Source organism: Oryctolagus cuniculus, chromosome 2 (genome assembly GCF_051225735.1).
Source record: "Oryctolagus cuniculus isolate XC-2025 breed Fujian yellow rabbit chromosome 2, ASM5122573v1, whole genome shotgun sequence".
NCBI lineage: Eukaryota > Metazoa > Chordata > Mammalia > Lagomorpha > Leporidae > Oryctolagus > Oryctolagus cuniculus.
Window position 1 is genome coordinate 135,225,251 of NC_142868.1, and position 12,933 is coordinate 135,238,183.

The 12,933-nt window shown below is 46.0% G+C and overlaps 1 protein-coding gene across 1 annotated transcript in view; it reads left to right on the top strand.

Annotated features, from left to right (window-relative positions):
- The first annotated feature begins 1,875 nt into the window (after positions 1 to 1,875).
- Positions 1,876 to 12,933, top strand: part of EXOC6B (exocyst complex component 6B) — a 683,510-nt gene continuing 672,452 nt past the window's right edge. The window contains exon 1 of the mRNA XM_002709766.6: positions 1,876 to 2,136. Coding sequence (XP_002709812.1) covers positions 2,024 to 2,136 — 113 coding nt within the window. The 5' untranslated portion in view covers positions 1,876 to 2,023. The remainder of the gene's footprint in view (positions 2,137 to 12,933) is intronic.

Genomic DNA, 12,933 nt, shown 5'->3' on the forward strand with positions numbered 1-12,933 from the left:
TGCTTGCTTCCTGCAAATCAGGACTTGTAATGCTTTTTGTTCACAATTTTTTTTTAAGGTTTATTTTTACTTATTTGAGAGACAAAGTTACAGAGAGAGAGAGAGAGAGAGAGAGAGAGAGATCGATCTTCCATTGGCTGGTTCACTCCCCAAGTGACTGCAACAGCCAGGGCTGTGCCAAACCGAAGCCAAGAGTTAGGCAGTTTTTCCAAGTCTCCCACGTCAGGGTGCAGGGCTGCTTTCCAAGGCACAATTAGCAAGGAGGTGGATCAGAAGTGGAGCAGCTGGAATTTGAATCCAAGCAGTGTCATAACTGTGCTGAATGCTTGCTGCAACAATTAGTGTTTATTTTTTTTTAATAGAAAAATCCATACAAAAAAGGGAAATAATTCCCAAAGGGCAAACAATACATGATTACAAACTACCTTCCTTCTACTTCAGGCCCTTTCTTTACAAAACTTCTGGCTGATGCCAGTATTAAGTTTTTAAAATGTTCTTTCAGAAGTAATTCTATCTATGTAATATTTTATGTACATGTAAATTTGCATGTGAATATTCCTTCCTTTACAAAAGGAAATGGGAACATAGTCTCTGTATTGTTTCATGCCTTGCTTTTTTTCCACTCAACAATAAAATTTGGAGACAGTTTTATATCCAAATATAAAGTATTTTGTCTTTGTTTTTAATGATTGCATAATAATCCATACTATTGCTGTAGCACAAATTATTTAGTCTCAACTTCCAATTTGGTTCTTGTGATATGCTTTTTTTAAAGATTTATTTATTTTTATTTGAAAGGCAGAGTTAGAGAGAGGAGAGACAGAGAGATCTTCCATCCACTGGTTCACACCCCAAATGGCTGCAACAGTTGGGGCTGGGCCAGGCCAAAGCTAGGAGCCAGGAGCTTGATCAGGCTCTCCACGTGGGTGCAGGGGCTCAAACACTTGGGCCATCCTCAGCTGCTTTCACAGGCGCATTAGCAGGGAGCTGGATGTGAAGTGGAGCAGCCGGATTGGAACCGGTGCCTATATTGGATGCTGGCGCTGCAGACTGTTGCTTAATGTGCTGTGCCACAGTGCTGGCCCAGCTCCCCGCCCCCCCCCCCCCCTTAAAATTTATTTTATTTCTTTGAAAGGCAGTGTTACCGAGAGAGAAGAGGGGGATAGATAGGTGGATAGATGGATAGATAGATAGATCGTCCATCTGCTGGCCCACTCCCCAAACGGCTGTAATGGCTAGACCTGAGCCAGGCCAGATTCCATCTGTGTCTCCCATGTAGGTGGCAGGGACACAAGCACTTGGGCCATCTTGGGCTGCCTTCCCAGGCGCTTTAGCAGGGATCTGGATCGAAGTGGAGCAGCCCGGACTCCCACCGCGCCCATATGGGACTCCGGCACTGCAGATCAGGACTATAACGAGCTGCGCCACAGCGTGGGCCCCTACTACTACTTCTTAATACCTCAGCGCACATGACATCCTAGCTGCCACACTTTCCAGGTTCTTAGCTTACAAACCTTCACAAGCAGAAGTGATCCTGGTGCTTCTGAGCTGGCTTGCAGCCACAGGCTGCCTTGTATCACAGTTTTGATACCCGTCTTGATTGTGAGATCGCCATCAGCACACAGCTTATTAGTACTTTCCCGCTGTTCATGCTTTGTACTTTGTGACAAAGATGTTCAACAAGAATTTGTAGGGTTAGTGACATTCACGGACTTCATTGTCATTGTATACGCAGTGTCATTGACTGTTCCTGACTTATGTTGGGCTTTCAACACATTTGTGGATTCAGTGAGTAAATGAACAGATCCCCGCCTATAGTCGCTTGGAGAACTTCAAATCCCAGCAGACACTGCGCGGAACGTCGGCGGACGCGGTGATGCAAGGGGGCGTGGTGAGCCTGAGGGAGGGGTCGTCCTGCGGGCAGCTGGAGGCTGGGGCGGCTGGGATCCTGGGGTGAGGGAGTGAAGGAGCGAAAGGTGAGCCCGACTGAAGGAGCGGACGCGTTGCCCGGCGCCCCCAGTCTATGGAGCGGGGTAAGATGGCGGAGGCGGAGAGCCTGGAGACAGCGGCAGAGCACGAGCGGATCCTGCGGGAGATCGAGAGCACCGACACGGCCTGCATCGGGCCCACGCTCAGGTACCCCCGGTACCGGGGCCACCGACGGGTGGGCACGGGCGGAACAGGGGGGCAGGCTCCTTTGGGTCCGGTGCCGGCCGCCCGCTGGGCCAGCGCAGCCCCTCCCATTGGAGACACCCGCTAGTGACCTGTAGGCTGGCGAGGCGGGGCTCCCTCCGCAGCCCCGACGTGGGGTCCCTTCCCGATCGGTCGTCCGCGCCCCACAGTCCCGCGACTCCGGAGGCGCCTCTTGCCTGCCTCGCGGCCGGGGCAGGCTTCGCGCTCCCTCCGAGGCTAGCCCAGCGCCGGGGAACGAGAGAGCGCCCGGCAGATGGTGGCTCCTAGCAGCTCTTGCCCCATGGGAACATCACCCGGCTCCCTCCGACTCAGACCTCGTCCCGCCCCAGACACAAGTCTGCTCTTCAGACAAAACAGTTTCCCTGCATGGTGTGTTGTTTGGAATTAAGCTGCTGCCTCAGAATCACAGCTGCGTCCGAGAAACCAGTGTCCGAAAATCCTAGGCCCTGCAAGGAAGTTTCCCTCGACCCCGCGCCGCTCGCTGGAGAGCTGATGCGCCTTTAACCCGGGTGGGAGGCCGGTCCCTCCTCCAGGTGCAGCCGGGCGGTGTTCTCGAAGAAGGAAAACCTGCCCCGCCCCGCAGTTACAATGCTCTGCACGCACACCTCCATTTTACTTGGAGATGTCACAACAAACCCCTCACTTATTTAAGCAAATTTGGGTAGCACTTGTTACGCACATCGTGACACATTGTATTAAGTGATTTACACATTATGACTTCCTGAAACCACAAAACAATCTTATTAGGCAGGTGCTGTTATTATTTTCATTTTACAAATGAGGCTCCGAGAGGTGAAGTGACTTGTGGGGTTCCGGGGGTTCCTACTCAGACGGTCTGCACCAGACTCTGTCATTGCGCTATTCTGTCTCAAATAGGGATTACTCGCCTACTTCCTGTTGGTAATTGCTTACCAAGCCTAATTTTGAACTACTTTCTTTCTCCCTTTAGTTTACTGGTGCCCTAGAATTAACTCATCTTTCCCTGTGGCACACTCTGATCTCCTTGCAGCCAGTAGACAGAATTATCTTACCCTCCTGGTAGAGTCTTGAGTCACTGCTCCTCAGTCTAGAGTCCTTACTCACTGCCTGCTTTCTCATGGGCAGAGCTGCCTCCGGAGGGAGTGACTGAAGGGAAGGCAGGCTGGAGGCTTCACTCTATCTCCACCTGCCCGGCTTCCTTCTCCAGGGCATATTGTTAGCTCTGTTCTCCCAGGGCCATCCCCAGACATAACTGCCCTCAGTAGTTTGCCTTTTGTTCCTTTTAGAGTTGCCTCTTCTCTCTGTCCCTGTTCCCATTGTGTTATGATTTGGATCGTCATGCTCCTGTCCTATCCCATTTCTTAAGCTCTTAGGGTCACTGATTCTGATTTCAAGTCCACTTTTATAAAAGCTGAGGGCTACTTACTAATATTCTACTAAGTGCATTATTAATGGTTATTAATATTTGGTTTTCATAAAATGTTACTAGAGCTACTGAGGATGCTATTTCAATATTACATGTATGTATATTTTAAATATGTATTTATTTGACAGATAGAAAGAAAGAGATATAAAGAGGTCTTTCATCCCCTGGGGTTCACTCCCCAAATGGCTGCAACAGAGGCTTGGAACTCCTTCTGGGACTTCCACTTGGGTGGCAGGGGCCCAAGCACTTGGGCCATCTGCCACCACTGTACCAGATGCGTTAACAAGGAGCTGGTTTGGAAGCAGAGCAGCCACTGCACCACAGTGCTGGCTCTTCTGTGTTATATTAAAAAATTTTGGGGTGGGCATTTGGTGCAGTGGTTAAGACATACTTGGGAAGTACTTGGGATACCTGCACGCTAAGTCATGGTACCTAAGTTTGAGTCCTGACTCTGCTCCTGATTCTAGCTTCCTGTTGCACATCTTGGGAGGCAGCAGGTGATGGCTCAAGTTTTGGGTCCCTGCCATCCACATAGGAGACCTGATTGTGTTCCAGGCTCCTGGCTTCGGGCCGTTTGGCCACTTGGGGTGTGAACCAGTGGATGGGAGATCTCTGTCTGTCTCTCTCTGCATTTCAAACCAAATAAAATAAATAAATCTTAAAAGAAAAAATGAATTTGGCTGCTAGCTGCAGTTGGCATCCTGGCCATATTCCCACTGGAGCTGTTGAGATTACTAGAGGTTTTAGGAAGGGTTCTTTATCAGAGCACCATCAATGTTGTTTTGAGTTGCTTGTGGTTTTCAATTGCTGTTCTTGATTTGTGTGATAAATGATTTAGTGTTATCAATTTAATTTGTTGCGACTTATTATATTAACTCTCAACTGAAAAGTAAATACTTCTGAATTTTGGCCTTTAGTTCTCCAGTTTCTTTGCTTTCAGAATATATGCATTATGGGTCAAATGTAAGTTACCCGTTTCCTCTAAAATTTGCTTCTTTGTTAACCCTGAGTTCCTTTTCACTGGAAAATGGGGTTTTGAGGAGTTAGATGGATTAAGGGATGTTTTGCCCTAAGGGAATGTTGAATAAAAAAGTTTGAGAACTTGCATTATTCTACAGTTTAGTTGCTTTTCTTGACTCTCTCTCTTTTTTTTTTTTTGGACAGGCAAAGTTAGACAGTGAGAGAGAGAGAGACAGAGAAAAACAGAGAAAAACACCCCCCAAATGGCCACTACGGCCAGCGCGCTGCACCGATCCAAAGCCAGGAGCCAGGTGCTTCCTCCTGTTCTCCCACACAGGTGCAGGGCCCAAGCACTTGGGCCATCCTCCACTGCCCTCCCAGGCCACAGCAGAGAGCTGGACTGGAAGAGACTGGGACAGAATCCGGCACCTCAACCAGGACTAGAACCAGTGGTGCTGGCGCCGCAGAGGGAGGATTAGCCTAGTGAGCTGTGGCTCCGGCCTTGACTCTCTATCTTATTGTTGAGGTCTTTTCATTTTTGCTCTTGTCTTTTCTTTGGCAGTTAACCCTAAATCCTGCTCTGAGACCCATGGCTCGAGCACTTGAACATCCTCTAATCCAAGTAGCACCTGCCATCTTGTCTTTAGTCCAGCTTGTCCCTGCTCACATTCATAGGCGGTGATCTCACCTTGTTCATTATCCCATTCAGAGGCGCAGCATGCACAGATCCCAGGCCTTACCCTGAATGCACCTCCATCATCATTATATTCTGTTTTTCCATCACAATCATTAAACAGATTTGATTTAGGCAGTAGGCCCTCTGCCTTAACTACCCTCAACTGCAAATCTCCAATTCTTCTACCCTTCTTCATACTATGTCTTTCCAATTACTTCCATCTTTCGAAGCAGCATTCTTACAGCACCAGATCTCAGCTGTTCCTGATATAGGTTTCCTAACTGAGGAAGAATTAAAGAACAGAAAATAACAGTAAATTGATAGCAGATATAAGATTAGTATACCTGTCCCTGAAATTCCTGTTCTTTAAAAAAAAATTGACTCAGCTGTGTTGCCTAACCAGCGTCTTCCCATGGCTATGATTTATGTGTCGTTACTTGCTTCCTTTCCCAGCTATGGTACCAAATTATTCTTCCAGTCTTGTTCCTTTTTATTTGAGGAGTCACAGGGGTGGACTTTTTCCTTTTCTTTTTTTAAAGATTTATTTAGGCCGGCGCCACGGCTCAATAGGCTAATCCTCCACCTAGCAGTGCCGGCACACGGGGTTCTAGTCCCGGTCGGGGCGCCGGATTCTGTCCCGGTTGCCCCTCTTCCAGGCCAGCTCTCTGCTGTGGCCAGGGAGTGCAGTGGAGGATGGCCCAGGTGCTTGGGCCCTGCACCCCATGGGAGACCAGGAAAAGCACCTGGCTCCTGGCTCCTGCCATCGGATCAGCGCGGTGCGCCGGCCGCAGCGCGCCAGCCGCGGCGGCCATTGGAGAGTGAACCAACGGCAAAAGGAAGACCTTTCTTTCTCTCTCTCTCTCTCTCACTGTCCACTCTGCCTGTCAAAAAAAAAAAAAAAAAAAGATTTATTTATTTATTTGAAAGTCAGAGTTTCACAGAGAGAGGAGAGGCAGAGGGGCAGAGAGAGAGAAAGAGGTCTTCTATCCAACCCCCAACTGGGATTCACTCCCCAGTTGGCTGCAATGGCCGGAGCTGCGCCGATCCGAAGCCTGGAGTCAGGAGCTTCTTCTGGGTCTCCCATGTGGGTGCAGGAGCCCAAGGACTTGGGCATCTTCCACTGCTTTCCCAGGCCTTAACAGAGAGCTGGACTGGAAGTGGAGTGGCCGGGTCTCGAACTGGCGCCCATATGGAATGCTGGCGCTTCAGGCCAGGGCATTAACCCACAGCGCCAGCCCCAGAGGGTTGACTTTTTCATGCTAATGATTCTTATTTTAGCCTTGAACTGTACATGCACTAATGGTAGATTCACATGTCTAATAAGGGATGACTTTTTATTGTAATTCTGAAAGGCCAAGCCCATCAAAAATATAGAAATTGTTACTTAGCATGTTCTTTTGAGAAAACAGCCATCTTTTTTTTTTGTTTGTTTTCATCTTTTAAAAGTTGTTTTGTTAGCTGCAAGTCCTAATTTTGGAAAGAAGCCCCAAAGATATTAGGACCTGTCTTGTTTTTAAAATAGTATTGATTTCTGCTTTGTAATGGAAACACTAAACTATTGATTGCAAATCACACATAAACAATAGCTCCATGTTCTCATTTTTCTTTTTTTATTTATTTTATTTTTTATTTTTGACAGGCAGAGTGGACAGTGAGAGAGAGAAACAGAGAGAGAGGTCTTCCTTTTTCGTTTGTTCACCCCCCAGTGGCCACTGAGGCCAGCGTACCGCGCTGATCCGAAGCCAGGAGCCAGGTGCTTCCTCCTGGTCTCCCATGCGGGTGCAGGGCCCAAGGACTTGGGCCATCATCCACTGCCTTCCCGGGCCACAGCAGAGAGCTGGACTGGAAGAGGAGCAACCAGGACAGACCCGGTGCCCCACCCGGGACTAGAACCCGGGGTTCTGGCGCCGCAGTGGGAGGATTAGCCTAGTGAGCCGCGGTGCCAGCCCTCATTTTCCTAATCTCTATGTCTCTTCTCTTCTTTCGTATTACTCACTCAGTAGAAGCCATGTGGCTGTGCTGTCTGGGTAATAGCAGTTAAGAGTTAGTGAAATATATTGCTGTTTATAATGTGGTTTTATTGAGCTATAATTCATATATCATGCAATTATCTGTTTAAAATATAAGGTTAAAATTTTTTAATATATTCATAGAGTTGTACAGCAGTCAACACAATCTAATTTTATTTATTTTTCATTTATTTTTTATTTTTGTTGGAGAGGTAGAGAGAGAAGGAGATCACATCTACTGGTTCACTTCCCAAATGCCTACAGTGGCCATGGGTGTGAAACTAGGAGCCAGGAACTCAATCCAGGCCTCCCAAATGGATGGCAGGAACCCAAGTACTTGAGTCATTATTGCTGCCTCCCAGGGTCCACGTTAGCAGGAAGCTGTAGCTGGGCCGACACAGGTACTCTAATATGGAATGTGGGTATCTTAACCAATGTCTTAACTGCCAGGACAAATGCCTGCCCCCTAATCCAGTTTTAGAGCATTTTCATTTATAGCATAGTCCATTTTAGAGCTCTAAAAGAAACCCTATCCCCATTATTGGTAATTCTTCATTTTATTCTGCCTCTTACCCCAGACTTGGGTTTACCTATTCTGGACATCTGAATAGTTTGTATAAATGGAATGATACAAGATGTGCCTTTTTTATAATTTAGCATAATGATTTCAGGGTTCATCCATGTGGTAGCATGTATCAGTATTTACTTCTCATTTATTGATGAATAATATTTCATTGTGTGGATATGCACGTGCCACATTTTGTTTTTTCATTAGTTGATGGACATTTGAGTTGTTTCATTGTGGAGCTGTTATGAACAATGCTGCTGTGACCATTTGAGTATTAGTTTTTATATGAATATATGTTTTCATTTTCTTTGGATATATATGTAACTAGGAGTAGGATTTCTAGGTCAGATGATAACTCTATGTTTAATATTTTGAGGAGCTGCCCGGTTGTTTTTCAAGGAGTCTGTACCACTTTACCACTTTATATTCCCATAGCAATGTATGAGGTTCCTATTTCTGCACATCTTTGTCAACACTTATTTGTTTTTTGATTTTAGCCATTCTAGTGAGTGTGAAGTTGTATTTCCTCTTTTTTTAATAGTTATTTATTTATTTGAAGGGAGACAGAGAGAGAGAGAGACAGAGAAATCCTCCATCTGCTGATCGATTGCCCAATGACCGCAATTACTAGTTCTGGGCCATGCTGAAACCAGGAGCCCAGAGCTCCAAACAGGTCTCCAACATGGGTGGCAGGGGCCAAGTATTTGGGCCATCTTTCACTACTTTCCCAGGTGCATTAGCAAGGAGTTGCACTGGAAGCGGAGCACCTAGGATGAACAAGTGCTCAGTTGTGGCATACCAGTGTCGAAGGCACTAGCTTAGCTTACTGTGCTGCAATGCTAGCTCTATAGTTTGATTTGTATTTTCCTAATAGTTATTCTTTCCGTGTCATTATTGGTCATTGTTTTTCTTCTTTGGAGAAATGAATACTCAGATATTTTGCCTGATTTTTTTTTTTGTTTTAAATTGGGTTACTTATTTTTGGATTGGAGGAATTCTTTATATGATATGAATATGTGATTTGCAAAAATTTCATACCATTCTGTGAGTGTCTTTTTACTTTCTTGATATCTTTTGCTTTTTTTTTTTTTTTAAAGATTTATTTATTTATTCAAAAGGCGGGGTTACAGAGAGATAGAGGCAGAGAGAGAGAGAGAGAGGTCTTTCATCTGCTGGTTCACTCCCCAAATGACTGTAACTGCCGGAGTGGCGGCAATCTGAAGCCAGGAGCCAGGAGCTTCCTCCAGGTCTCCCACGTGGGTGCAGGGGTCCAAGGACTTGGGCCATCTACTGCTTTCCCAGGCCATAGCAGAGAACTGGATCAGAAGTAGAGCAGCTGGGTCTCGAACCGGTGCCCATATGGGATGTTGGCACTTGTGGCCAGGGCATTAACTTACTGTAATTTTGAAAATAAAAAATGATACAGGTAAATTATTTGGGTTTGAAATATCTTGTTTAAAAAATCCAAAGAGGCCGGAGCCACGGCTCAATAGGCTAATCCTCCACCTAGTGGTGCTGGCACACCGGGTTCTAGTCCCGGTCGGGGTGCTGGATTCTTTCCCGGTTGCCCTCTTCCAGGCCAGCTCTCTGCTGTGGCCCTGAAGGCAGTGGAGGATGGCCCAAGTGCTTGGGCCCTGCCCCCGCATGGGAGACCAGGAGAAGCCCCTGGCTCCTGGCTTCGGATCAGCGTGGTGCGCCGGCCGCAGTGCGCCAGCCGTTGCGGCCATTGGAGGGTGAACCAACGACAAAAGGAGGACCTTTCTCTCTGTCTCTTTCTCCACTATCCACTCTGCCTGTCCAAAAAAAAAAAAAAAAAAAAAAAAAAAATCCAAAGAGAAGGATTTATTCCATTCCTTCTATTTTCCCTACTTTATTACTTTGTTTATTCTCACATTGCTTTTAAAGAATTATTTCTTGGAGAGAGAGAGAGAGAGAGAGACAGAGAGCAAGCGAGCGAATTCCCATCTGGTAGTTCACTTCCTAGGTGTGTGCCGTGGCTGGAGCTGGGTCAGGACTGTACCAGCAGCCATGAATGCAAACCCGGTCTCTCATGTGTGTGGCAGGAATCCAATTACTTGATCCGCAAACGCTGTCTTTCAGGGTCTGCATTGGCAGAAAGCTAGAGTCAGGAAGCAGAGCTGGGAATTGAACTTAAATATTCCAGTGTGGGACACAGGCACTTTTGTTTAAAGATTTATTTATACATTTACAAGATAGAGTTAAAGAGAGAGAGAAAGAGACAGAGGGAGAGACACACAGAGATCTTCCATCTGCTGATTCACTCCCTGAAATGGCCACATTGGCCAGGCCTGGGCCAGGCTGAAGTCAGGAGCCTAGAACTCCATACTTCTCTCTCTCTTGCGTGGCAGGAGCACAAGCACTTGAATCATCTTCCTCTGTTTTCCCAGGCCCATTAACAGGGAACTGGATTAGAAGTGGAGTAGCTGGAACTCCAACAGGCACACATATGGGATACTGGCATCATAGGCAGTGGATTAATCTGCTGTGCCACAATGCCATCCCCTTAACCTCTAGTCTAAATGCTTGCTCCCTGACTTTTTAATTTATTTTTATTTATTTATTTATTTATTTTTAAAGATTTAGTTATTTGAGAGGTAGAGTTATAGACAGAGAGAGGGAGATACAGAGGAAGAGGTCTTCCATCTGTTGGTTCATTCCCCAAATGGCTGCAATGGCTGAAGCTGAACCAATCCGAAGCCAGGAGCCAGGAGCTTCTTCTTGGTCTCTCACGTGGGTGCGGGGGGCCCAAGCACTTGGGCCATCTTCCACTGCTTTCCCAGGCCATTAACAGGGAGCTGAATCACAAGTGGAGCAGCCAGGAGTTGATCAGATGCCCATGTGGGATAGCGGTGCTGCAGGTTGAGGCTTTACCTACTATGCCACAGTGCCGGCCCCTGACTTTTTATTTATTTATTTTTATTTTTATTTTTTTTTTTTGACAGGCAGAGTTAGTGAGAGAGAGAGACAGTTATAGACAGTGAGAGGGAGAGAGAAAGGTCTTCCTTCTGTTGGTTCACTCCCCAATGGCCGCCACGGCCGGCGCTCTGCCAATCTGAAGACAGGAGCCGGGTGCTTCCTCCTGATCTCCCATGTGGGTGCAGGGACCCAAACACTTGGGCCATCATCCACTGCCCTCCTGGGCCACATCAGAGAGCTGGACTGGTAGAGGAGCAACCGGGACTAGTACCCGGCACCCATATGGGATGCCGGCGCCACAGGTGGAGGATTAGCCAAATGAGTCACGGGGCCGGCCTGACTCTCTTTATTTTGACAAAAATAAAAAGCCTAAGCCTTGGGTCTTTTGAGTAGGCAAATTATAAAGATATATCCAACATCAGATTGAAATTAAAACACATTTTGATAAGCAGAAAGGCAGAGAGAGAGCGAGAGCAAGTACCCATCTGCTGGTTTACTCTGCAAATACCCATGATGTCCAGGGCTAGGCTTGAAACAAAGCCAGGAGCTGGATAGTCAATATAGGTCTCCCAAATGGGTGGCAGGAAACTAATCACTTGAGCAATTATTCCAGCCTTCGATGGTCTGCAATGGCAGGAAGCTGGAGTTAAGAGCCAGAGTTGGTAATTGAATCCAGGTACTCCAGTATGGGATGTGGGCACCTTAACCACTAGACTCAATGCCTTCTCCTTCCATTATTTTCTTTTATTTCCCCTTCTCTCTTTCTTTATTCCTTAAGATTTATTGTTTTGAAAGGGAACAGAGAGGAGAGAAAGAGAGAAGGTGAGACAAAGTCTTCCATTCACTTGTTTAGTCTGCAAATGGCTACAACTGCTAGGGCTGGGCCAGGTTGAAGCCAGGAACCAGGAAAGCTATCCTGGTCTCTCATATGGGTGGTAGGGTCCAAGTACTTTGACTATCTTTTGCTGCATTCCCAGATGCATTGGCAGGAAGTAGGATTGGAAATGGGGTAGCCAAGACTAGAACCAGGAATCCTGTGTGCAATGCTCGCGTTACAAATGGTAGTTTCACCTATTGTGCCACAACTCTGGCCCCTCCATAGTTTTTATAGGAAAATAGAAGCATATGTGATTTTATATTCTCCCTCTTATTATAAAATAAATAGTGTGCTGTATCAATAGTTCTGCAACTTACTTTGTACTTATTAATATATTCTGAATATTTGTCCATGCCTTTATGTAGATATTCTTCCTTATTGATTTACTTATATTTATACCTACATAGTATTTCATTATGTGAGTATACCATGGTTTATTCAACCAATTTCCTACTCAGATATTTAGATTATTTCCAGGCTTTTGTTAGACAAAATAATTCAGCAATAAATAGCTTTGAGTATTTGTTCTTACTGTGTATTTCACCATGTGTTTTATTTGTTAGATTTACGGAAGTGAGATTACTGAGTGAAATGAGTAATGTATCTATAATTTAATAGGTATTACCTCCTATGGACGGTTATACCATTTTGATTTCCCTCCAGCAGTCTATGAGATTGCTCATTTGTTCATTGCTTTTTCAACAAATTCTAGATAGCTTCTTGTTTTTCTTTTTAAAGATTTATTTATTTTTTTGAAAGGCAGAGTTACAGAGATGCAGAGGCAGAGGCACACACACACACACACACACACACAGAGATCTTCCACCCTCTGGTTTACTTCCAAATGGTTGCCACGTCCGGAGCTGCACTGATCTTAAGCAAGGAGCGAGGAGCTTCTTCTGAGTCTCCCATGTGGGTGCAGGGGCCCAAGCACTTGGGCCATCTTTTACTGCTTTCCCAGGCCATAGCAGAAAGCTGGATTGGAAGTAGATCAGCTGGGACTTGAACCGGTGCCCATATGGGATGCCAGCACTACAGGCAGTGGCTTTATGCACTGCATCACAGTGCTGGCCACTCTACATAGCTTCTTCAATAACTCCAGGACTGTTGGATTTTTGTCAAGATGCTAAGTGATAAATAGTATTTTGTTGTAGTTTTAAAAAGATTTTTTAAACCCGAGGGGCAAAGAACAGAGAGAGAGAGAGAGAGAGAGAGAGAGAGATGGAGAGAAAAATAAATCTCCCATCTGTTGGTTTACTCCCCAAATGCCAGTAACAGCTAGGACTAGACCAGATGGAAGCTAGGAGC